This window comes from Anomalospiza imberbis, unplaced genomic scaffold, assembly GCF_031753505.1.
Source record: "Anomalospiza imberbis isolate Cuckoo-Finch-1a 21T00152 unplaced genomic scaffold, ASM3175350v1 scaffold_43, whole genome shotgun sequence".
NCBI lineage: Eukaryota > Metazoa > Chordata > Aves > Passeriformes > Viduidae > Anomalospiza > Anomalospiza imberbis.
The window spans coordinates 682,741-707,913 of record NW_027100039.1 but is presented as its reverse complement, the minus strand read 5'-3'; the positions used below and the strand labels follow the sequence as shown (position 1 = coordinate 707,913).

The 25,173-nt window shown below is 62.4% G+C and overlaps 2 protein-coding genes across 4 annotated transcripts; one reads left to right on the top strand and one right to left on the bottom strand.

The window, feature by feature from the left end:
- Nucleotides 1-458: 458 nt before the first annotated feature.
- Nucleotides 459-19,611, top strand: DHX16 (DEAH-box helicase 16). 3 transcript variants are annotated; one of them, XM_068178416.1, is made up of 17 exons: nucleotides 459-514; nucleotides 4,137-4,391; nucleotides 5,796-6,014; nucleotides 6,847-7,035; nucleotides 7,776-7,886; nucleotides 8,566-8,681; nucleotides 9,476-9,686; nucleotides 9,911-10,009; nucleotides 10,643-10,795; nucleotides 11,470-11,610; nucleotides 12,447-12,609; nucleotides 13,647-13,765; nucleotides 15,354-15,421; nucleotides 15,508-15,670; nucleotides 16,152-16,313; nucleotides 17,533-17,706; nucleotides 19,445-19,611. In XM_068178416.1, the coding sequence occupies exons 1-17, from the start codon at nucleotides 512-514 to the stop codon at nucleotides 19,571-19,573; spliced, it is 2,475 nt and encodes an 824-aa protein (XP_068034517.1). In that variant the 5' UTR covers nucleotides 459-511; the 3' UTR covers nucleotides 19,574-19,611. The 3 variants fall into 3 exon arrangements, with proteins under 3 accessions (XP_068034517.1, XP_068034518.1, XP_068034519.1); XM_068178417.1 differs by lacking the exon at nucleotides 19,445-19,611 and adding an exon at nucleotides 18,619-18,762; XM_068178418.1 differs by lacking the exons at nucleotides 17,533-17,706; nucleotides 19,445-19,611 and adding an exon at nucleotides 17,018-17,080.
- Nucleotides 19,612-19,679: 68 nt separating this feature from the next.
- Nucleotides 19,680-23,939, bottom strand: LOC137466746 (uncharacterized protein C6orf136 homolog). Its single transcript, XM_068178428.1, has 6 exons — nucleotides 23,775-23,939; nucleotides 22,687-22,950; nucleotides 21,982-22,070; nucleotides 20,562-20,762; nucleotides 19,942-20,011; nucleotides 19,680-19,856 (listed from the first exon to the last, which is right to left on the bottom strand). The coding sequence occupies exons 1-6, from the start codon at nucleotides 23,901-23,903 to the stop codon at nucleotides 19,773-19,775; spliced, it is 837 nt and encodes a 278-aa protein (XP_068034529.1). The 5' UTR covers nucleotides 23,904-23,939; the 3' UTR covers nucleotides 19,680-19,772.
- Between the last annotated feature and the right edge of the window lie 1,234 nt (nucleotides 23,940-25,173).

Genomic DNA, 25,173 nt, shown 5'->3' with positions numbered 1-25,173 from the left:
GGGTTTGGGGGGTCCTGGGTGGGGTTTGGGGGCTCCTGGGGGGGTTTGGGGGGTCCTGGGTGGGGTTTGGGGGCTTCTGGGTGGGGTTTGGGGGGTCCTGGAGGGGTTTGAGGGGTCCTGGAGCGGTTTGAGGGGGGGTTTGAGGGGTCCTGGAGGGGTTGGGGGGGCCGGGGGGACAGCAAGTTGGGGTCCTGGGGGGGGTTTGGGGGGTCCTGGGTGGGGTTTGGGGGGTCCTGGGTGGGGTTTGGGGGCTCCTGGAGGGGTTTGAGGGGTCCTGGAGGGGTTTGAGGGGTCCTGGGGAGGTTGGGGAGGATTGAGGGGTCCTGGGGGGTGTTTGAGGGGTTTGAGGGGGATTTTGGGGGGATTTGGGGGATCCTAGGGGTGCTGAGGGGGGGTTTAGGGGTCCCGGGGGGGATTCTGGGGGGCTTTGGCTCCTCACCCCCTTTTCCTTGCCCAGGCCTACGAGGAAGCCCAGAAGCGCCTCAAAGTGGCCGAGGAGGACCAGAAAGCCATGGTGAGGGAGCCCCCAGCCCCCAGCCCCCTTTTCCTTCCCCTTGCTTTCCCGTTCTCCCCGGATCCCCGAGCTCCCGCTGCGAGCACCCGCGCCTCCCAGCCCCTTTCACCCCGTTTCACCCCATTTCATCCCATTTCACCCTATTTTATCCCTGTTTTATCCCATTTCACCCCGTTTTATTCTTGTTTTATCTCATTTCACCCCGTTTCACCCCATTTCATCCCATTTCACCCTATTTTATCCCTGTTTTATCCCATTTCACCCCGTTTTATTCTTGTTTTATCTCATTTCACCCCGTTTCACCCCATTTCATCCCATTTCACCCTATTTTATCCCTGTTTTATCCCATTTCACCCCCGTTTTATTCTTGTTTTATCCCATTTCACCCCGTTTCACCCCATTTCATCCCATTTCACCCCATTTTATCCCTGTTTTATCCCATTTCAACCCTTTCACCCCGTTTCACCCCATTTCACCCCATTCCAGCCCATTCCTGCCCATTTCACCCCATTTCACCCCGTTTCATCCCCGTTTCACCCCGTTTCACCCCATTTCACCCCGTTTCACCCCGTTCCAGCCCATTTCACCCCGTTTTATCCCTGTTTTATCCCATTTCACCCCGTTTCACCCCATTTCATCCTATTTCACCCTATTTTACCCCGTTTCACCCCTGTTTTATCCTATTCCAACCCATTTCACCCCATTTCACCCCGTTTTATTCCTGTTTTATCCCATTTCACCCCGTTTCACCCTATTTCATCCCCATTCCAGCCCATTTTATCCCCATTTTATCCCTGTTTTATCCCATTCCAACCCATTTCACCCAATTTCACCCCATTTCACCCCATTTTATCCCCATTTTATCCCTGTTTTATCCCATTCCAACCCATTTCACCCAATTTCACCCCATTTCACCCCATTTTATCCCCATTTTATCCCTGTTTTATCCCATTCCACCCCATTTCACCCAATTTCACCCCGTTTCACCCCATTTCACCCCGTTTCACCCCGTTCCAGCCCATTTCACCCCGTTTTATTCCTGTTTTATCCCATTTCACCCCGTTTCACCCCATTTCATCCTATTTCACCCTATTTTACCCCGTTTCACCCCTGTTTTATCCTATTCCAACCCGTTTCACCCCATTTCACCCCGTTTTATTCTTGTTTTATCCCATTTCACCCCGTTTCACCCCATTCCAGCCCATTTCACCCCGTTTTATCCCTGTTTTATCCCATTTCACCCCGTTTCACCCCATTTCATCCTATTTCACCCTATTTTACCCCGTTTCACCCGTTTTATCCTATTCCAACCCATTTCACCCCATTTCACCCCGTTTTATTCCTGTTTTATCCCGTTTCACCCCGTTTCACCCCATTTCATCCTATTTCACCCTATTTTACCCCGTTTCACCCGTTTTATCCTATTCCAACCCATTTCACCCCATTTCACCCCGTTTTATTCCTGTTTTATCCCGTTTCACCCCGTTTCACCCCATTTCACCCCATTTTATCCCTGTTTTATCCCATTCCAACCCATTTCACCCAATTTCACCCCATTTCACCCCATTTTATCCCCATTTTATCCCTGTTTTATCCCATTCCACCCCATTTCACCCAATTTCACCCCATTTCACCCCGTTTCACCCCGTTCCAGCCCATTTCACCCCGTTTTATCCCTGTTTTATCCCATTTCACCCCGTTTCACCCCATTTCATCCTATTTCACCCTATTTTACCCCGTTTCACCCCTGTTTTATCCTATTCCAACCCATTTCACCCCATTTCACCCCGTTTTATTCCTGTTTTATCCCATTTCACCCCGTTTCACCCTATTTCATCCCCATTCCAGCCCATTTTATCCCTGTTTTATCCCATTCCAACCCATTTCACCCAATTTCACCCAATATCACCCCATTTTATCCCCGTTTTATCCCATTCCAACCCATTTCACCCAATTTCACCCCATTTCACCCCATTTTATCCCCATTTTATCCCTGTTTTATCTCATTCCACCCCATTTCACCCAATTTCACCCCATTTCACCCCATTTTATCCCTGTTTTATCCCATTTCACCCCGTTTCACCCCGTTTTATTCCTGTTTTATCCCATTTCACCCCGTTTCACCCCATTTCATCCCGTTTCACCCTATTTTACCCCGTTTCACCCCTGTTTTATCCCATTCCAACCCATTTCACCCCATTTCACCCCGTTTTATTCCTGTTTTATTCCATTTCACCCCGTTTCACCCCCTTTCACCCCATTTCATCCCGTTTCACCCTATTTTACCCCATTTCATCCCTGTTTTATCCCTGTTTTATCCCATTCCAGCCCATTTCACCCCATTTTATCCCGTTTCACCCCGTTTTATTCCTGTTTTATCCCATGTCACCACGTTTCACCCCGTTTCAACCCATTTCACCCCATTTCACCCCGTTTTATCCCGTTTCACCCCGTTTTATCCCTGTTTTATCCCACTCCAGCCCCTTTCACCCCATTTCACCCCATTCCAGCCCATTCCAGCCCATTCCTGCCCATTTCACCCCGTTTTACCCCATTCCAGCCCATTTCACCCCGTTTTATCCCATTTTACCCCATTTCACCCCATTTTATCCCTGTTTTATCCCATTCCAGCCCATTTCACCCAATTTTACCCCATTTCACCCCATTCCAGCCCATTTCACCCCGTTTCACCCCTGTTTTATCTTATTTCACCTAGTTTTATCCTTGTTTTATCCCATTTCACCCCATTTTATCCCTGTTCTATCCCATTCCAGCCCATTTCACCCCATTCCATCCCCATTTCACCCCATTTTATCCTATTCCATCCCACTTCACCCTATGTTATTCCATTCCACCCCATTTCACCCAATTTCACCCCATTTCACCCCATTTCACCCCATTTTATCCCTGTTTTATCCCATTCCACCCAATTTCACCCAATTTCACCCCATTCCAGCCCATTTTATCCCTGTTTTATCCCATTCCACCCCATTTCACCCAATTTCACCCCATTTCACCCCATTTTATCCCTGTTTTATTCCTGTTTTATCCCATTCCAGCCCATTTCACCCCATTCCATCCCCATTTAACCCCGTTTTATCCCATTTTCTCCCCATTTTCTCCCATTTTATTCCATTTTCTCACCATTTTATCACTTTTTTCATCTTTTCTCCCCAATTTCTCCCATTTTCTTCCAGTTTTCCTCCCATTTTCTCTCCATTTTCTCCCATTTTATTCCATTTTCTCCCCATTTTCTCCCATTTTATTCCATTTTATCACCTTTTTCACCCTTTCTCCCCGTTTTCCTCCCGTTTTCTTCCCGTTTTCCTCCCATTTTCTCTCCATTTTCTCCCATTTTATTCCATTTTCTCCCCATTTTCTCCCATTTTCTCCCATTTTCTCACCGTTTTATCACCTTCTTCACCCTTTCTCCCCGTTTTCTCCCATTTTCTCCCCGTTTTCTCCCATTTTATTCAATTTTCTCCCCATTTTCTCCCATTTTATTCCATTTTCTCTCATTTTCTCCCATTTTCTCCCATTTTCTCACCGTTTTATCACCTTCTTCACCCTTTCTCCCCGTTTTCTCCCGTTTTCTCCCCGTTTTCTCCCATTTCCCCCCCAGATCCCCGAGCTGCGCAAGCGCTCCCGCCGCGAGTACCTGGCCAAGCGGGAGCGGGAGAAGCTGGAGGAGCTGGAGCAGGAGATCCAGGACGAGGAGCTGCTCTTCGGGGAGGAGGCGCTGACGGCGCCCGAGCGCCGCGAGCTGCGCTACAAGCGGCGCCTGCGGGACCTGGCCCGCGACTACAAACGGGCCGGGGCCCAGGAGCAGCTGGAGAGGAGCAGCCGCTACCACATCCCCGAGGAGACGCGGGACAAGGTGAGGGGAGCGGGATAACCCCAAAATTGGCGCCTGGGAAACCCCGAAATTGGTGCTCGAGAAACCCCTAAATCAGTACCTGAGAAACCCCGAAATTGGCACCTGAGAAACCCTGAAATGGGCAGCCAGGAAGTCCCAAACCACTCCAAATCCCCCCCAAACCATCCCAAATCCCCCCCAAACCATCCCAAATCTCCCCAAACCACATCCCTGATCCCCCAAACCCCATCCCTGACCCCCCCAGACCACCCCAAATCCCCTCCAAACCATCCCAAATCCCCCCCAAACCATCCCAAATCCCCCCAAACCACCCCGAATCCCCACCAAACCCCATCCTTGATCCCCCAAACCCCATCCCTGACCCCCCAGACCACCCCAAATCTCCTCCAAACCACCCCAAATCTCCCCCAGACCACCCTGAATCCCCCCCAAACCATCCCAAATCCCCCCAAACCACCCCGAATCCCCACCAAACCCCATCCTTGATCCCCCAAACCCCATCCCTGACCCCCCAGACCACCCCAAATCCCCCCCAAACCATCCCAAATCCCCCCAAACCACCCCGAATCCCCACCAAACCCCATCCTTGATCCCCCAAACCCCATCCCTGACCCCCCAGACCACCCCAAATCTCCTCCAAACCACCCCAAATCTCCCCCAGACCACCCTGAATCCCCCCCAAACCATCCCAAATCCCCCCAAACCACCCCGAATCTCCACCAAACCCCATCCTTGATCCCCCAAACCCCATCCCTGACCCCCCAGACCACCCCAAATCTCCTCCAAACTACCCCAAATCTCCCCCAGACCACCCTGAATCCCCCCCAAACCATCCCAAATCCCCCCAAACCACCCCGAATCCCCACCAAACCCCATCCTTGATCCCCCAAACCCCATCCCTGACCCCCCAGACCACCCCAAATCTCCTCCAAACCACCCCAAATCTCCCCCAGACCACCCTGAATCCCCCCCAAACCATCCCAAATCCCCCCAAACCACCCCGAATCCCCACCAAACCCCATCCTTGATCCCCCAAACCCCATCCCTGACCCCCCAGACCACCCCAAATCTCCCCCAAACCACCCCAAATCCCCCCCAAACCACCCCAAACCCCCCCCAAACCACCCCAAATCCCCCTCAAACCACCCCAAATCCCTCTCAAACCATCCCAAATCCCCCCCAAACCACCCCAAATCCCCCCAGACCACCCCAAATCTCCCCCAAACCACCCCAAATCCCCCCCAAACCACCCCAAACCCCCCCCAAACCACCCCAAATCCCCCTCAAACCACCCCAAATCCCTCTCAAACCATCCCAAATCCCCCCCAAACCACCCCAAATCCCCCCAAACCACCCCGAATCCCCCCCCAAACCCCAATCCCTGACCCCAAATCCCCCCGGCAGAAGATCCCGGAGCGGGAGGAGGCGCAGGAGGAGCCGCTGGCGCCGCGGGACGAGCAGCGGCGCTGGGAGGAGCAGCTGCTGGGGGCGGCCGCGCTGCGCTTCGGGGCGCGCGACGCCGCCCGGCAGCAGCGCGGCCCCGACTATGAGCTGCTGCTCGAGGAGGAGGAGATGGTGCAGTTCGTCAGCGCCGCCCGCCTCGAGGGCACCGACCCCCAAAAGGTGGGGTCTGGGGGGGTTGGAGGGGTTTTGGGGGGGGGGGGTTCGGGGTGGTTTGAGAGGTTTCGGGATGGTTTGGGGGGGGTTTGGGGTCACAGGAAGGGGTTTGGGGGGATTTGGGATGGTTTGGGGGGGGTTTGGGGGGGATTTGGGATGGTTTGGGGGGGGTTTGGGATGGCTTGAGGGGGATTTGGGATGGTTTGGGGGGGGGTTGGGGTCACAGGAAGGGGTTTAGGGGGGATTTGGGATGGTTTGGGGAGGATTTGGGATGGTTTGGGGGGGAATTTGGGGTGGTTTGAGGGGTTTTGGGATGGTTTGGGGCAATTTGGGGTCACAGGAAGGGGTTTTGGGGGGGATTTGGGGTCACAGGAAGGGGTTGGGGGGGATTTGGGATGGTTTGGGGGGATTTTGGCGTGGTTTGAGGGGTTTTGGGGGGGATGTGGGGTTACAGGAAGGGGTTTGGGGGGGATTTGGGGTCACAGGAAGGGGTTGGGGAGGATTTGGGATGAATTTGGTGACACCAATGACACCGAGGTGACGCCGAGGTGACAATGGGGTGTCTCCAGGATGTCCCCACGGCCGAGCGCCGCTGGCAGTGGGGACGCTGGGTGGTTACTGGTGGGACTGGGGTGAATTTGGTGACACCGAGGTGACACCGAGGTGACACCGAGGTGACCCCGGTGTCCCCAGGATGTCCCCGAGGCCGTCCCCGAGGCCGAGCGCCGCCGGCAGTGGGGACGCTGGGTGGTTACTGGTGGGACTGGGGTGAATTTGGTGACACCAATGACACCGAGGTGACACCGAGGTGACACCGAGGTGACCCCGGTGTCCCCAGGATGTCCCCGAGGCCGTCCCCGAGGCCGAGCGCCGCCGGCAGTCGCTCCAGGACGGCCGCCGGGCCCTGCCCATCTTCCCGTTCCGCGACGAGCTGGTGGCGGCCGTGGCCCAGCACCAGGTGCTGGTGATCGAGGGCGAGACGGGCTCGGGGAAAACCACCCAGATCCCCCAGTACCTGCACGAGGAGGTGCGCTGGGAGGGACTGGGGGGCACTGGGGGGCACTGGGGGGCACTGGGAGGGGATTGGGGGGCACTGGGAGGGACTGGGAGGGGATTGGGAGGGACTGGGAGGGGGTTGGGAGGGGATTGGGGTGGGACTGGGGGGGACTGGGAGGGGATTGGTGGGGACTGGGAGGGACTGGGGGGCACTGGGAGGGACTGGGAGGGACTGGGAGGGGACTGGGGGGAACTGGGAGGGGACTGGGGGGCACTGGGGGGGACTGGGAGGGGACTGGGGGGCACTGGGAGGGACTGGGAATTACTGGGAGGGCACTGGGAGGGACTGGGAGGGACTGGGGGGCACTGGGGGGGACTGGGGGGCACTGGGAGGGGGTTGGGGGCACTGGGAGGGACTGGGGGGCACTGGGAGGGGGTTCTGGGGCACTGGGAGGGGGTTGGGGGCACTGGGGGGCACTGGGGGGGACTGGGAGGGGATTGGGGGGTACTGGGAGGGACTGGGGGGATTGGGATGGGATTGGGAGAGGCTGGGAGGGACTGGGAGAGGATTTTGGGGGATTGGGAGGGACTGGGAGGGACTGGGAGGGGGTTCTGGGGCACTGGGAGGGGGTGTGGTGGATTTGGGGTCTTGGGGGGCAGTTGGGGCTGCTCAGGTCTCGTTTTTGGGGTCAGTTCAGGTCCGGGGGGGTCACTCGGGGGTCTGGGGTCTCTGTCACCCCCCTGTCACCCCGCTGTCCCCGCTGTCCCCAGGGCTACACGCGGGGCGGGATGAAGATCGGGGTGACGCAGCCGCGGCGCGTGGCCGCCATGAGCGTGGCCGCCAGGGTGGCCGTGGAGATGGGGACAAAGCTGGGCAACGAGGTGACACCGGGGACATGGGGGGGACATGGGGGGGACACTGGGGACATGGGGGGGACACCGGGGACATGGGGGGGACACTGGGGATATGGAGGGGACACCGGGGACATGGGGGGGACACTGGGGATATGGGGGGGGGACACCGGGGATATGGGGGGGGGGACACTGGGGACATGGGGGGGACACCGGGGACATGGAGGGGACACTGGGGATATGGAGGGGACACCGGGGATATGGAGGGGACACTGGGGATATGGAGGGGACACTGGGGACATGGGGGGGACACCGGGGACATGGGGGGGACACCGGGGACATGGGGGACACCGGGGACATGGAGGGGACACTGGGGATATGGAGGGGACACCGGGGACATGGGGGGGACACCGGGGACATTGGAGACGCAGGGACACATCCCCACCTCCAACCACAACGTCCCCACCTTGGGGACGTGTCCCGGGCACTTTGGGGACACCCTGGTGACACACCTGGGGGGGGTTTGAGTGACCCTGAGGGCGTTGAGTGACCACAGGGGTGGCCCGAGTGACCCTGAGGGGATGGAGCGAGCCCGGGGTGGCGACAGCGAGCCCGGGGAGGTGACAGCGAGCCCGGGGTGGTGACAGCGGCCCCGGGGAGGTGACAGCAGCCCCAGGGGGGTGACAGGGCCGTGTCCCTTGTCCCCAAGGTGGGGTACAGCATCCGCTTCGAGGACTGCACGTCGGAGCGCACGGTGCTCAAGTACATGACGGACGGGATGCTGCTGAGGGAGTTCCTGACGGAGCCCGACCTGGCCTCCTACAGGTGACACGGGGACGCTGGGGACACCTGGGGAACACGGGGGACAGGGACAGCCAGGGGACACCGGGGACATGTCCTTCTTCCTGTCCCTATCCCCGTGTCCCTGTCCGCATGTCCCTGTCTGTGTCCCTGTGTCCCTGTCCCTGTGCCCGTCCCTGCCCACGTCCACATCCGTGTCCCTGTCCCCATGTCCCTGTGTCCCCATCCCTCTCCATGTCCCTATGTCCCTATGTCCCCATTTCTGTCCCTGTCCCCATGTCCATGTCCCTGTGTCTGTGTCCCTGTGTCCCTGTGTCCGTGCCTGTGTCCTCATCCCTGTCCCCATGTCCCCATCCCTGTCCATGTCCCCATGTCCCCATCCCTGTCCCCATGTCCCTGTCCCCATCCCCATCTCTGTCCATGTCCCCATGTCCCCATCCCTGTCCCCATGTCCCCATCCCTGTCCATGTCCCCATGTCCCCATCCCTGTCCCCATGTCCATGTCCCCATGCCCATGTGTCCATGTCCCTGTCCCCATGTCCCCATCCCTGTCCCCATGTCCCTGTCCCCATGCCCATGTGTCCCTGTCCCCATGTCCCCATCCCTGTCCATGTCCCTGTCCCCATCTCCATGTCCCCATGTCCCTGTCCCCATCCCTGTCCCCATGTCCCCATCCCTGTCCCCATGTCCCCATCCCTGTCCATGTCCCTGTCCCCATGTCCATGTCCCCATGCCCACGTGTCCATGTCCCTGTCCCCATGTCCCTCTCCCCATGTCCATGTCCCTGTCCCCATGCCCACGTGTCCCCGTGTCCCCAGCGTGATCATGGTGGACGAGGCCCACGAGCGCACGCTGCACACGGACGTGCTCTTCGGCCTCATCAAGGACATCGCGCGCTTCCGGCCGCAGCTCAAGGTCCTGGTGGCCTCGGCCACGCTGGACACCGAGCGCTTCTCGGCCTTCTTCGACCACGCGCCCGTCTTCCGCATCCCGGGCCGGCGCTTCCCGGTGGACATCTACTACACCAAGGTGACTCTGGGGACACTGGGGACATTGAGGACTTGGGGACATCGGGGACGCTGGGGACTTGGGGACATCGGGGGTGCTCAGGGCACCTGTGGGGTGTTGGGAGCATTCAGGGACACGAGGGGACACAGGAAGAGGGGGATGGCTGGGGAGCTTGGGGGACAGCCGGTGCTGATGTCCCCGTGTCCCCTGGGTGTCCCCTGGGTGTCCCCTGGGTGTCCCCGCAGGCGCCCGAGGCCGATTACCTGGAGGCCTGCGTGGTGTCGGTGCTGCAGATCCACGTCACCCAACCCCCCGGGGACATCCTGGTCTTCCTCACCGGGCAGGTCAGTGTCACCTCGCTGTCACCTCGCTGTCACCTGGGCGTCACCGTGTCCCCCTGCTGTCCCCAACCCCAATTTCCTGCCACGAGTCTTTGTCCCGCTGTGTCCCCAATGTCCCCAGTGTCCCCTATCCCCTGGGTGTCCCCAATGTCCCCGATGTCCCCAGTGTCCCCTATCCCCTGGGTGTCCCCGATGTCCCCAGTGTCCCCTATCCCCTGGGTGTCCCCAATGTCCCCGATGTCCCCAGTGTCCCCTATCCCCTGGGTGTCCCCAATGTCCCCGATGTCCCCAGTGTCCCCTATCCCCTGGGTGTCCCCAGTGTCCCCAGTGTCCCCTATCCCCTGGGTGTCCCCGATGTCCCCAATGTCCCCTATCCCCTGGGTGTCCCCGATGTCCCCAGTGTCCCCTATCCCCTGGGTGTCCCCGATGTCCCCAGTGTCCCCAATGTCCCCTATCCCCTGGGTGTCCCCAGTGTCCCCGATGTCCCCAGTGTCCCCTATCCCCTGGGTGTCCCCAGTGTCCCCGATGTCCCCAGTGTCCCCTATCCCCTGGGTGTCCCCAATGTCCCCAGTGTCCCCTATCCCCTGGGTGTCCCCAGTGTCCCCAGCGATGTCCCCAATGTCCCCGGGGTGGCAGGAGGAGATCGAGGCCTGCGTGGAGCTGCTGCAGGAGCGCTGTCGCCGCCTGGGCTCGCGCCTGCCCGAGCTGCTGGTGCTGCCCATCTACGCCAACCTGCCCTCGGAGCTGCAGGCCCGCATCTTCCAGCCCACGCCCCCCGGCGCCAGGAAGGTGCGCTGGCCCTTTAAGGGAGGGGCGGGGCCTCGCGAGGGGGCGTGGTGTCATGGGTAAAGGGGTGGGGTTTAAGGGAAAGGGGTGGGGTTTCATTTGGGGAGCGGGGAAGATGCGCTGGCCCTTTAAGGGAAGGGTGGGGCCTCGTGAGGGGGCGTGGTGTAATAAAAAAGGGTGGGGTTTAAGGAAAAGGGGTGGAGTTTAAGGGAAAGGGGGAGGGGTTTAAGGGAAAGGGGTGGGGTTTAAGGGAAGAGGTGGGGTTTAAGGAAAGGGGGTGGGGTTTAAGGAAAGGGGGTGGGGTTTGAGGGAAAGAGGGTGGGGTTTAAGGGAAAGGGGGTGGGGTTTAAGGGAAAGGGGGAGGGGTTTCATTTGGGGAGCTGGGAAGGTGCGCTGGCCCTTTAAGGGAAGGGGTGGAGCCTGAGAGGGGTGTGGCTTGGTTGGGTGTGCCTTTATTTTGTGTGGTCAGAATGGGTGTGGCTCGATTGGGTGTGGTCAGGATGGGCGTGGCTTTATTTGGGCGTGGCCTACAGTCAGCGTGGAGCGTGATTGGGCGGAGCTCTACGTGGGCAGGGCTTAACAACATGTGTTTTAAATGGGGCGTGGCTTAGCTGGGTGTGGCCGGGAGGGGCGGGGCCTGCGAGGGCGTGTCCCAGCGCTGTCCCCACCTGGCGCAGGTGGTGGTGGCCACCAACATCGCCGAGACGTCGGTGACGATCGACGGCATCGTCTACGTGCTGGACCCGGGCTTCTGCAAGCAGAAGAGCTACAGCGCCCGCACGGGCATGGAGTCGCTGGTGGTGACGCCCTGCTCCAGGGTAGGGTCACCTGTGTCACCTGTGTTACCTTAGTGTCACCTTAGTGTCACCTGTGTCACCGTACTGACACCTTACTGTCACCTATTGTCACCTCTTTGTCACCTGCTGTGAGCCCCTGCCATCCCCTGCATGGGCATGGGGTCGCTGGTGGTGACGCCCTGCTCCAGGGTAGGGTCACCTGTGTCACCTGTGTTACCTTAGTGTCACCTTAGTGTCACCTGTGTCACCGTACTGACACCTTACTGTCACCTATTGTCACCTCTTTGTCACCTGCTGTGAGCCCCTGCCATCCCCTGCACGGGCATGGGGTCGCTGGTGGTGACGCCCTGCTCCAGGGTAGGGTCACCTGTGTCACCGTACTGTCACCTCGCTGTCATTTATTGTGACATCCTCATATTTTTACCCGTCCTTGCCGCGTCCCCATCGCGTTCCAGTCAGGTGCCAGGTGTCACTGGTGTCACTGGTGTCACCGGTGTCCCTGGTGTCCCAGTGAAGTGTCACCGGTGTCCCTGGTGTCCCAGTGAGGTGTCCCTGGTGCCCCCAGTGTCCCTGGTGTCCCAGTGAGGTGTCACCGGTGTCCCTGGTGTCCCAGTGAGGTGTCCCTGGTGTCCCTGGTGTCCCTGGTGTCCCCAGTGTCCCCGGTGTCCCTGGTGTCCCAGTGAGGTGTCTCCAGTGTCCCTGGTGTCCCAGTGCCAGATGTCACCGCTGTCACTGGTGTCACCGGTGTCCCAGTGAGGTGTCCCTGGTGTCCCTGGTGTCCCTGGTGTCCCAGTGCCAGATGTCACCGCTCGCTGTCACTGGTGTCACCGGTGTCCCCGGTGTCCCCGTGTCCCCAGGCCTCTGCCAACCAGCGCGCGGGCCGCGCGGGCCGCGTGGCGCCCGGGAAGTGCTTCCGGCTCTACACGGCCTGGGCGTTCCAGCACGAGCTGGAGGAGACGGCGGTGCCCGAGATCCAGAGAGCCGACCTGGGAGCACTGGTGCTGCTGCTCAAGAGCCTGGGTGGGCACTGGGAGCACTGGGAGGGCACTGGGGGGGACTGGGGGGGACTGGGAGGGACTGGGAGGGACTGGGAGCACTGGGAGGGGACCGGGGGTACTGGAGGCGACTGGGAGGGACTGGGAGGGCACTGGGGGGGACTGGAGGGGACTGGGAGGGGATTGGGGGGGACTGGGAGGGACTGGGAGGGGATTGGGAGGGACTGGAGGGCATTGGGGGGTACTGGGAGGGGATATGGGGGCACTGGGAGGGGACTGGGAGGGGACTGGAGAGGACGTGGGGACACTGGGGTGACACCAGGTGACGCAGGTGACAGCACATGACCCAGGTGACACACAGGTAACACCAGGTGACACAGGTGACACACAGGTGACAGCAGATGACCCAGGTGACACAGGTGACACAGAATGACACAAGTGACACAGGTGACACAGGTGAGACAGGTGACAAAGCTGACACAGGGTGACAGCACATGACCCAGGTGACACACAGGTAACACCAGGTGACACAGGTGACACACAGGTGACAGCAGATGACCCAGGTGACACGGGTGACTCAGGTGACACAGAATGACACAAGTGACCCAGGTGACACAGGTGAGACAGGTGACAAAGCTGACACAGGGTGACAGTAGATTACCCAGGTGACACACAGGTAACACCAGGTAACACCAGGTGACACAGGGTGACCCAGGTGACACACAGGTAACACCAGGTGACACAGGGTGACCCAGGTGACACACAGGTAACACCAGGTGACACAGGGTGACACAGGTGACACAGGTGACACAGGGTGACCCAGGTGACACACAGGTAACACCAGGTGACACAGGGTGACACAGGGGTGACCCAGGTGACAGCAGATGACCCAGGTGACACACAGGTTAACACCAGGTGACACAGGTGACACAGGGGTGACCCAGGTGACAGCAGATGACCCAGGTGACACACAGGTAACACCAGGTGACACAGGGTGACACAGGTGACACAGGGGTGACACAGGTGACCCAGGTGACACCGGTGACACCGCGCTGTCCCCAGGCATCAACGACCTGATCCACTTTGACTTCCTGGACCCTCCCCCCCACGAGACGCTGGTGCTGGCGCTGGAGCAGCTGTACGCGCTGGGGGCGCTGAACCACCTGGGGGAGCTCACCACGGTACTGGGAGGGACTGGGAATGGACTGGGATGGACTGGGAGGGACTGGGATGGACTGGGAACGGGGAATGAACCACCTGGGGGAGCTCACCACGGTCCTGGGATGGACTGGGAGGGACTGGGATGGACTGGGAACGGGGAATGAACCACCTGGGGGAGCTCACCACGGTACTGGGAGCACTGGGAGCACTGGGAGGGACTGGGAACAGGGAATGAACCACCTGGGGGAGCTCACCATGGTACTGGGATGGACTGGGAGGGACTGGGATGGACAGGGATGGACTGGGATGGACTGGGAACAGGGAATGAACCACCTGGGGGAGCTCACCACGGTACTGGGATGGACTGGGAATGGACTCGGAGCACTGGGAATGGGGACTGAAGCACCTGGGGGAGCTCACCACGGTACTGGGATGGACTGGGAGCACTGGGAGGGACTGGGAATGGACTGGAATGGACTGGGAGCACTGGGAATGGGGACTGAACCACCTGGGGGAGCTCACCACGGTACTGGGAGCACTGGGAGCGCTGGGATGGACTGGGAGCACTGGGAGGGACTGGGATGGACTGGGAACGGGGAATGAACCACCTGGGGGAGCTCACCACGGTCCTGGGAGCCCTGGGAGCGCCGGGATGGACTGGGAGCACTGGGATGGACAGGGATGGACTGGGATGGACTGGGAACGGGGAATGAACCACCTGGGGGAGCTCACCACGGTCCTGGGAGCCCTGGGAGCGCCGGGATGGACTGGGAGCACTGGGAGGGACTGGGAGGGACTGGGATGGACTGGGAACGGGGAATGAACCACCTGGGGGAGCTCACCACGGTCCTGGGAGCCCTGGGAGCGCCGGGATGGACTGGGAGCACTGGGATGGACAGGGATGGACTGGGATGGACTGGGAACGGGGAATGAACCACCTGGGGGAGCTCACCACGGTACTGGGAGCACTGGGAGGGACTGGGAGGGACTGGGAGGGACTGGGAATGGGGAATGAACCACCTGGGGGAGCTCACCATGGTACTGGGATGGACTGGGAGGGACTGGGAATGGACTGGGAGGGACTGGGATGGACTGGGATGGACTGGGAACAGGGAATGAACCACCTGGGGGAGCTCACCATGGTACTGGGATGGACTGGGAGGGACTGGGAATGGACTGGGAGGGACTGGGAACGGGGAATGAACCACCTGGGGGAGCTTACCACGGTACTGGGATGGACTGGGATGGACTGGGAATGGACTGGGAGGGACTGGGAACGGGGAATGAACCACCTGGGGGAGCTCACCATGGTACTGGGATGGACTGGGAGGGACTGGGAGCACTGGGAATGGGGACTGAACCACCTGGGGGAGCTCACCACGGTACTGGGAGCACTGGGAGCGCTGGGATGGACTGGGAGCACTGGGAGGGACTGGGATGGACTGGGAACGGGGAATGAACCACCTGGGGGAGCTCACCACGGTCCTGGGAGCCCTGGGAGCGCCGGGATGGACTGGGAGCACTGGGATGGACTGGGAGCACCGGGGGACACTGCGGGTGGCCCTGGTGGTCACCGGTGTCCCCGCTGTCCCCCCCACCCCGTCCCAGCTGGGCCGGCGCATGGCGGAGCTGCCGGTGGAGCCGATGTTGGCCAAGATGATCCTGGCGAGCGAGCAGTGAGTGACAGCCGCGTCCCCAAGTGTCCCCAAGTGTCCCCACTGTCCCCGCAGTGTCCCCAGTGTCCCTCCCTGTCCCCACTCAGGTACGGCTGCACGGAGGAGGTGCTGACGGTGGCCGCCATGCTCTCGGTGAACAACGCCGTGTTCTACCGGCCCAAGGACAAGGTGCTGCACGCCGACAGCGCCCGCGTGGCCTTCAGCGTGCCCGGGGGCGACCACCTGGTGCTGCTCAACGTCTACAACCAGGCACGGGGACAGCGGGGACGTCGGGGGGTGTGGGGACATCGGGGACACCAGGGACATGGGGGGTATGGGGGACACTGGGGGGGTTGGGGACATCGGGGACACCAGGGACATGGGGGATATGGAGGACACTGGGGGGAGTTGGGGACATTGGGGGGAGTTGGGGACACTGAGGACATGGGGGACATTGGGGACACCATGGGGGGGTTGAGGACATTGGGGACACGGGGGATATCAAGGCGTGTGGGGACATTGGGGACACCACAGGGGGGTTGGGGACATCGGGGACATGAGGGACATGGAGGACCTTGGGGACATCAGGGGCTGGGGACCTTGGGGACATCGGGGGGCTGGGGACACGTCCAGCAGCAGCGCTGACCTTTGTGTCCCTTTGTGTGTCCTCGTCTGGCTGTCCTTGTCCCGCCTGCCCGTGCCAACGCGGCCGTGTGTCCCCCACGCTGTCCCCACGCTGTCCCCGTGGCAGTGGGTGGCCAGCGGCCACTCCCTGCAGTGGTGCTACGAGCACTTTGTGCAGGCGCGCTCGCTGCGCCGGGCCCGCGACGTGCGGGAGCAGCTGCAGGGGCTGATGGAGCGCGTGGAGATCGCCCCGTCCTCCTGCGGGGGCAACCTGGACCTGGTGCGCAAGGTGAGCCCCAAATACACCCCGAAACAGCCCCGAAACCGCCCCAAATATCCCCAGAACAGCCCCAAAATATTCCCTAAAATCTCCCCAGAACAGCCCCAAAATATCCCCCAAAATATCCCCAAATCACACCTCAGCCCCGTCCTCCTGCGGGGGCAACCTGGACCTGGTGCGCAAGGTGAGCCCCAAATACACCCCGAAAGAGCCCCGAAACCGCCCCAAATATCCCCAGAGCAGCCCCCAAAACATCCCCTAAACAGCCCCAAAATATCCACTGATCCCAGTCTATCCCAGTCCCTCCCAGTCCCTCCCAGTAACGACGTCCCCTCTGTGTCCCCCAGGCCACCACGGCCGGGTTCTTCTACCACACGGCGCGGGGCGGGTTCTGATCCCAGTGTATCCCAGTCCCTCCCAGTTCCCTCCCAGTGCCTCCCAGTCCATCCCAGTGCCCTCCCAGTCCATCCCAGTGTATCCCAGTCCATCCCAGTCCCTCCCAGTCCATCCCAGTGCCCTCCCAGTAACGACGTCCCCTCTGTGTCCCCCCCAGGCCATCACAGCCGGGTTCTTCTACACACGGCGCGGGGCGGGTTCTGATCCCAGTCCCTCCCAGTGTATCCCAGTCCATCCCAGTATATCCCAGTCTATCCCAGTCCATCCCAGTCCATCCCAGTCCCTCCCAGTAACGACGTCCCCTCTGTGTCCCCCAGGCCATCACGGCTGGGTTCTTCTACCACACGGCGCGGGCTGGGTTCTGATCCCAGTGTATCCCAGTGCCTCCCAGTCCATCCCAGTTCCCTCCCAGTCCCTCCCAGTCCTTCCCAGTTCCCTCCCAGTCCCTCCCAGTAACGACGTCCCCTCTGTGTCCCCCAGGCCACCACGGCCGGGTTCTTCTACCACGCGGTGCGGGGCGTGTACCGATCCCAGTGTATCCCAGTCCATCCCAGTGTATCCCAGTCCCTCCCAGTCCATCCCAGTTCCCTTCCAGTCCATCCCAGTTCCCTCCCAGTTCCCTCCCAGTCCATCCCAGTCCATCCCAGTAACGACATCCCCTCTGTGTCCCCCCCAGGCCACCACGGCCGGGTTCTTCTACCACGCGGCGCGGGGCGTGTACCGATCCCAGTGTATCCCAGTCCCTCCCAGTTCCCTCCCAGTTCCCTCCCAGTCCCTCCCAGTCTATCCCAGTGCCCTCCCAGTAACGACGTCCCCTCTGTGTCCCCCCCAGGCCATCACGGCCGGGTTCTTCTACCACACGGCGCGCCTGGCACGGGGCGGGTACCGCACGGTGAAGCACCAGCAGCCGGTGTTCATCCACCCCAACAGCGCCCTGTTCGCCCTGCAGCCCCGCTGGGTGCTCTACCACGAGCTGGTGTGCACCTCCAAGGAGTTCATGAGACAGGTGGGGACGCCTTGGGGACACCTTGGGGACGCCTTGGGGACAGCTTGGGGACACCTTGGGGACACCTTGGGGACAGCTGGGGGACATGGCAGGGACACGGGGACACAAGGGACACGCTGGGTGCTCTACCACGAGCTGGTGTGCACCTCCAAGGAGTTCATGAGACAGGTGGGGACACCTTGGGGACACCTTGGGAACATGGGGACACCTTGAGGACATGGGGACAGCTTTGGGACACCATGGGGACACCTTGGGGACAACTTGGGGACTTGAGGACACCTTGGGGACACCTTGGGGATACCTTGGGGACTTGGGGACACCTTGGGGACACCTTGAGGACATGGAGACACCTTGGGGAGACCTTAGGGACTTGGGGACAGCTTGGGGACACCTTGAGGACAGCTTGGGGACTTGAGGACACCTTGGGGACATGGGGACAGTATGGGGACTTGGGGACACCTTGGGGATACCTTGGGGATACCTTGGGGACATGGGGACACCTTGGGGACACCTTGGGGACATGGAGACACCTTGGGGACACCTTGAGGACAGCTTAGGGACTTGGGGACACCTTGGGGACACCTTGGGGACAGCTGGGGGCATGGCAGGGACACGGGGACACAGGGCAGGGACACGGTGTGGCGATGGGGACACGGCAGGGACACGCTCACCTCCGAGGTGCCCACGCGGGGACAGCACCGACGGGGCCCTGGTGGCCCCCAGGGGACTGAGGTGGCCACGTCCCTGTGGTGGCCACGGTGACAAAGTGGTGACCCCCAAGCCATCGTCCCTATCCCCACGTGTCCCCAGGTGTGTCACAGGTGTGACAGGTGTGTCCCAGGTGTGTCCCTAACAGTGACAGGTGTGTCACAGGTGTGTCACAGGTGTGTCAGGTGTCTCCCTTGTCCCCAGGTGATGGAGATCGACAGCGCCTGGCTGTCCTTAGGGATGTCCCCAGGTGTGACAGGTGTGTCCCAGGTGTGTCAGGTGTGTCACAGGTGTGTCCCAGGTGTGTCAGGTGTGTCCCTTGTCCCCAGGTGATGGAGATCGACAGCGCCTGGCTGTCCTTAGGGATGTCCCCAGGTGTGACAGGTGTGTCACAGGTGTGTCAGGTGTGTCCCTTGTCCCCAGGTGATGGAGATCGACAGTGCCTGGCTGTCCCTAGGGATGTCCCCAGGTGTGACAGGTGTGTCACAGGTGTGGCAGGTGTGTCACAGGTGTGTCAGGTGTGTCCCTAACAGTGACAGGTGTGTCACAGGTGTGTCACAGGTGTGTCAGGTGTCTCCCTTGTCCCCAGGTGATGGAGATCGACAGCGCCTGGCTGTCCTTAGGGATGTCCCCAGGTGTGACAGGTGTGTCACAGGTGTGGCAGGTGTGTCACGGGTGTGATAGGTGTGTCACAGGTGTGTCAGGTGTGTCCCAGGTGTGTCCCAGGTGTGTCAGGTGTGTCCCTTGTCCCCAGGTGATGGAGATCGACAGCGCCTGGCTGTCCCTAGGGATGTCCCCAGGTGTCACAGGTGTGTCCCTAACAGTGACAGCTGTGTCACAGGTGTGTCACAGGTGTGTCACAGGTGTGTCCCTAGCAGTGTCAGGTGTGTCCCTTGTCCCCAGGTGATGGAGATCGACAGCGCCTGGCTGTCCCTAGGGATGTCCCCAGGTGTCACAGGTGTGTCACAGCTGTGTCACAGGTGTGACAGGTGTGTCACAGGTGTGTCACAGGTGTGTCCCTTGTCCCCAGGTGATGGAGATCGACAGCGCCTGGCTGCTGGAGGTGGCCCCCCACTATTACCAGGCCAAGGAGCTCGAGGACGGCAGCGGCCGCAAAATGCCCAAAAAAGCCGGAAAATCGCGGGAGGAGCTGGGCTGACCCCCCCGGGGACACCTGGGGGACACCTGGGGGACCCCAATACAGCCCTGGGGCAGAGCGCCGGCGCCACCCGCGCTCGGGGACGCCGCTGTCCCCGTGTCACCGCTGGTTCCTTTATTCTGTACATTAAATTAAGGGAGGGGGCAGGGGGGGACACGCCGAGGTGGGGGAGGGGCGCTCAGGTGTCCCCTCGGTGGCTTCAGGGCCGGGCCAGCGCCACGGCCAGCGCCGCGGCCACCAGCAGCTTCTTGGGCTCGGGGACGGCCGTGGGGGCTGGCATCAGCTGTGGTGGGGGGGGACACGGGGTCAGGGGACACCGGGGACGTCCCCAGGTGCCCCCAGGTGTGCCCAGGTGTGCCCGGACTCACCTTGTCCACGCGGTGGCAGCGGATGAGCCCCTGCGAGTTGAGGAAGAAGGTGGAGAAGGCGTCGTAGGACCTGGGGGGACACGGGGGGCACTTGGGGACATCGGGGACAGGGGTGGCACCGAGCGCCCCACCCCGCCCGGGAGGGACACAGGTGTGGCACAGGGGTGGCACAGGTGTGTCTGGGGGTGACACAGGGGTGTCTGGGGGTGACACAGGGGTGGCACTGAGCGCAGCAGGTGCCACTTGTCCTGGTGGTAGAAGAGGGTGCCCCAGGTGTGCCCCAGGTGTGCCCCTCACCTGAGCTGGGTGCGTTTGTCCTGCCGGTACCAGCGCAGCAGCAGCAGGGGCAGCAGGGGGAGGTGACACGGGGATGGGAGCAGGTGACACGGGGGTGGCACAGGGGGTGGCAGGGGGTGCCCCAGGTGTGCCCCTCACCTGAGCAGGGTGCGTTTGTCCCGCCGGTGCCAGCGCAGCAGCAGCAGGGGCAGGGGAGGTGACACAGGGTGTGACAAGGGGATGGCAGGGGGTGACACGGGTGGCACAGGGGTGAGAGGGGGTGGCAGGGGGTAACACAGGGGTGGCAGGGGGTGCCCCAGGTGTGCCCCAGGTGTGCCGCTCACCTGAGCAGGGTGCGTTTGTCCCGCCGGTACCAGCGCAGCAGCAGCAGGTGCAGGGGCAGCCCCGTCAGGCGCCACCGCGCCCGCACGCTCCAGTCCTCGGGGTGCCGCGTCAGCGCCAGCACCTCCAGCCTGAGGCTGGCAAAGTAACCCCAGGCCAGGGCGCGGCACAGCGCCAGGGCCAGGGCGTACATGGCGCGGCCCCTGGGGACACGGGGACGTCACCGTCAGCGCCGCTGCCACCGCCCTGTGCCACCCCGACAGCGCCGCTGTCACCCGCTGCCACCCCAACAGTGTGACTGTCACCCGCTGTCACCGCCCTGTGCCACCCCGACAGCGCCGCTGTCACCCGCTGCCACCCGCTGTCACCTCCCTGTGCCACCCCAGCACTGCCATTGTCACCGTCACCTCCCTGTGCCACCCCGACAGCGCCGCTGTCACCCACTGCCACCCCAACAGTGTGACTGTCACCCGCTGTCACCGCCCTGTGCCACCCCGACAGCGCCGCTGTCACCCGCTGCCACCCGCTGTCACCTCCCTGTGCCACCCCAGCACTGCCATTGTCACCGTCACCTCCCTGTGCCACCCCGACAGTGTGACTGTCACCCACTGTCATCCGCTGTCAACTCCCTGTGCCACCCCGACAGCGCCGCTGCCACCCACTGCCACCCGCTGTCACCTCCTTGTGCCACCCCGACAGTGACTGTCACCCGCTGTCACCTCCCTGTGCCACCCCGACAGCGCCGCTGTCACCCGCTGCCACCCGCTGTCACATCCCTGTGCCACCCCAGCACTGCCATTGTCACCATCACCTCCCTGTGCCACCCCGACAGCGCCGCTGCCACCCACTGCCACCCCAACAGTGTGACTGTCACCCGCTGTCACCGCCCTGTGCCACCCCGACAGTGTGACTGTCACCCACTGTCACCTCCCTGTGCCACCCCGACAGTGACTGTCACCCACTGTCATCCGCTGTCAACTCCCTGTGCCACCCCGACAGCGCCGCTGCCACCCACTGCCACCCGCTGTCACCTCCCTGTGCCACCCCAGCACTGCCCCACAGCCCCTGGGGACACGGGGACATCACCATCAGTGCCGCTGTCACCCACTGTCACCTCCCTGTGCCCCCCTGCAGGGCCAGGGCTGTCCCAGGGCTGTCCCCGCGGTGTCCCCAGTGTCCCTGGGGCTGTCCCCGGTGTCCCCCCGGTGTCCCCAGGGCTGTCCCCGGTGTCCCCAGGGCTGTCCCAGGGCTGTCCCCGGTGTCCCCGCGGTGTCCCCAGTGTCCCTGGGGCTGTCCCCGGTGTCCCCCCCGGTGTCCCCAGGGCTGTCCCCGGTGTCCCCAGGGCTGTCCCAGGGCTGTCCCCGGTGTCCCCGCGGTGTCCCCAGTGTCCCCGGGGCTGTCCCCGGTGTCCCTGTCACCCACCGCGTGTGCAGGTGCAGGTGCTGGCACTGGAACTCCACGTCGTGGGTGTACAGGGCGTAGTCCGGGATCTTCAGGAAGAAATTGGGGAGCTGGGGGGGGACGGGGGGGTCACCATGAGGGGACGGGGGGGTCACCGTGAGGGGACGGGGGGGTCACCGGGCCGCTGTCACCTCCCCAGTTCTGCCCCACCCCCCTTCCCTGTCAATCCACCACAATTCTGTCACCTCCCTGGGCCGTTTTGTCACCCCCCCTCCCCATTTTGTCACCCCTTCCCCATTCTGTCACCTCCCCCATTTTGTCCCCCCCTCCCCATTTTGTCACCCCCCCCCATTGTCACCCCCTCCCCATTTATCCCCCCCCTCCCCATTCAGTCACTTCCCCCACTTCGTCCCCCCCTCCCCATTTCATTTCCCCCTCCCCATTTCGTCCCCCCCTCCCCATTCCGTCGCCCCCTCCCCATTTCATTTCCTCCTCCCCATTCCGTCCCCCCCCTCCCCATTCCGTCCCCCCCCTCCCCATTCTGCCGCCCCCTCCCCATTCTGCCGCCCCCTCCCCATTCTGCCGCCCCCTCCCCATTCCGTCCCCCCCTCCCCATTCTGCCGCCCCCTCCCCATTCGGCCGCCCCCTCCCCATTTCGTCGCCCCCTCCCCATTCGGCCGCCCCCTCCCCATTCTGCCGCCCCCTCCCCGTGTCCCCCGCTGTCACCTCGTGCCGCAGCCTCTCGTGCATGCTGGCCAGGTGCTCCTCCATGGAGGGGGGGGGGTTGCCCCGGCGGCCCGGGGGGGTCCCGGGGGTGCCCGGGGGGGGTCCCGGGGGTCCCAGCAGCAGCCGGGGGGGGTCCCTGACGTCGATGTCGTCCTCGCGCCGCCCGTCCACCGTGGTCACCGGCCCCCCGAGCCCCTCCAGCCCCCGGGGCGGGGGGCAGCGCGGGGGCGGCAGCAGGGCCAGCCCCAGGGGGGGCTCCAGGTCCTGGGAATGGGGCGAAAAAGGGGGAATTTGGGGTCGGAGCCATGTGGGGAGGGGGTGGGGGAGAGAGGGAGCACCCAGAGATGGGGTTGGGGCGTTGGGAAAGGGGATTGTCCCGATTTTGGGAGGATTTACCCCATAGGAAAGGGGGTTTTGCCAATTCTGGGAGGATTTACCCCGTTTTGGGGAGATTTGCCCCATAGAAAAGTGAGGGTTTTACCAATTTTGGGGGGGTTTGCCCCATTCTAGGAGGATTTGCCCCGTGGGAAAGGGTTTTTTTACCGATTTTGGGGGGATTTGCCCCATAGGAAAGGGGGTTTTAACCGATTTTGAGAGGATTTACCCAGTTTTGGGGGGGGATATGCCCCATGGGAAAGGGGATTGTCCCGATTTGGCGAGGATTTACCCCATTTTTGGGGGATTTACCCCATTTTGGGGGATTTATCCCATTTTTGGGGGATTTGCCCCATTGGGTTCCCACCGGCGACCTCCGGCTCCGCCCCCAGAAGGAAGCCCCGCCCCAATTAGGGGACACTCCTATTTGCATAGCCACGCCCCACTAGGGCTAAACCGAACCTATTTTCTGCTGTAATTTACATAACCACGCCCTCCCGGCAAACCGAAACTATTCAAGGCCGTCTATTTGCATAACCCCGCCCACCCTCAATCCTCCACGCGCACCTCAATTTGCGTGGCCCCGCCCACAAACGCCCCCTCTTTGCATAACCCCCTCCAACAGAACCCACGCCTCTATTTGCATAACCCCACCCACCCCTCGGCCGTATCTGCATAGCCCCGCCCCTCCCTCTCCCCCCCGCTCCCCTCACCTGCGGCCGCGCTCGGTAGCGGCGGCGCGGCGGGGCCGGCCCGGGCGCTGCGGTCGCTGCCGGGGCCCAGGCGCGGCCGGGCCGGAGGCGCACGGCGGCGGTGACGGTGGCGGTGACGTGCCGGTACATGGCGGCGGCGTTGGCGGCGCTGTCCCCGCTGTTCTCCCGCTGTCCCCGGCGGCGCCGCCGCCTCCTCCTCCTCCTCCTCCTCCCTTTCCCCTCACGCCGGCCGCTCGCACCGCGCCTGCGCGGGCCGCGCGCGCGCCTCGCCTCCCCCCCCCCACCCACTTCCCGCACTCAGCACGGCGCAGCGCGCATGCGCCGAGCGCGGGAAGGTGACCCGGAGCCGGCCGCGCATGCGCGCTCTTCCCGCCCACCCGCCGTTCATTCATGAAGGAGCGGAGGGGCGGAGCCAGGAGGGGCGAGCCAATAGGAAGCGCGCTCCCCGCGCCCGGAGGCGGGGCTATCGCCATATATGGGTAAAGTTGTAGATAAGCCACGCCCGCAGGAAGAGACGCCAGGAAGGAGGCGAAATTCGGAATCGCCGATTTTATTGAAACGTCCCCAAAAACGGGAGGGGGAGGGCAGGGGGAGGCACCCCCCGGGGCCGGGCGGGGGGAGGGGCACCCACGGGGCGGGAACTGGTCCCAGTGGGGCGGGAACTGGTCCCAGTGGGGCGGGAACTGGTCCCAGTGGGGTTATGGGGCAGGAACTGGTCCCAGTGGGGCGGGAACTGGTCCCAGTGGGGTTATGGGGTGGGAACTGGTCCCAGTGGGGCGGGAACTGGTCCCAGTGGGGTTATGGGGCAGGAACTGGTCCCAGTGGGGCAGGAACTGGTCCCAGTGGGGTGGGAACTGGTCCCAGTGGGGTGGGAACTGGTCCCAGTGGGGTTATGGGGCAGGAACTGGTCCCAGTGGGGCGGGAACTGGTCCCAGTGGGGCAGGAACTGGTCCCAGTGGGGCGGGAACTGGTCCCAGTGGGGTTATGGGGTGGGAACTGGTCCCAGTGGGGCAGGAACTGGTCCCAGTGGGGCGGGAACTGGTCCCAGTGGGGCGGGAACTGGTCCCAGTGGGGCGGGAACTGGTCCCAGTGGGGTTATGGGGCAGGAACTGGTCCCAGTGGGGAGGGAACTGGTCCCAGTGGGGTTATGGGGCGGGAACTGGTCCCAGTGGGGTTATGGGGTGGGAACTGGTCCCAGTGGGGCGGGAACTGGTCCCAGTGGGGCAGGAACTGGTCCCAGTGGGGTTATGGGGTGGGAACTGGTCCCAGTGGGGCGGGAACTGGTCCCAGTGGGGTTATGGGGTGGGAACTGGTCCCAGTGGGGCGGGAACTGGTCCCAGTGGGGTTATGGGGCAGGAACTGGTCCCAGTGGGGCGGGAACTGGTCCCAGTGGGGCGGG

Coding starts and splice junctions, on each gene's coding strand:
- DHX16 (XM_068178416.1), top strand. Junction 4,392..5,795: donor CCGAGGAGACGCGGGACAAG/GTGAGGGGAGCG, acceptor TCCCCCCGGCAG/AAGATCCCGGAGCGGGAGGA. Junction 8,682..9,475: donor CCCGACCTGGCCTCCTACAG/GTGACACGGGGA, acceptor CCGTGTCCCCAG/CGTGATCATGGTGGACGAGG.
- LOC137466746 (XM_068178428.1), bottom strand. CDS start 23,903: ATGTACCGGCACGTCACCGCCACCGTCACCGCCGCCGTGCGCCTCCGG. Junction 22,951..23,774: donor GCTACCGAGCGCGGCCGCAG/GTGAGGGGAGCG, acceptor CCCCATTCCCAG/GACCTGGAGCCCCCCCTGGG. Junction 20,763..21,981: donor CACCTGCACCTGCACACGCG/GTGGGTGACAGG, acceptor CCGTGTCCCCAG/GGGCCGCGCCATGTACGCCC.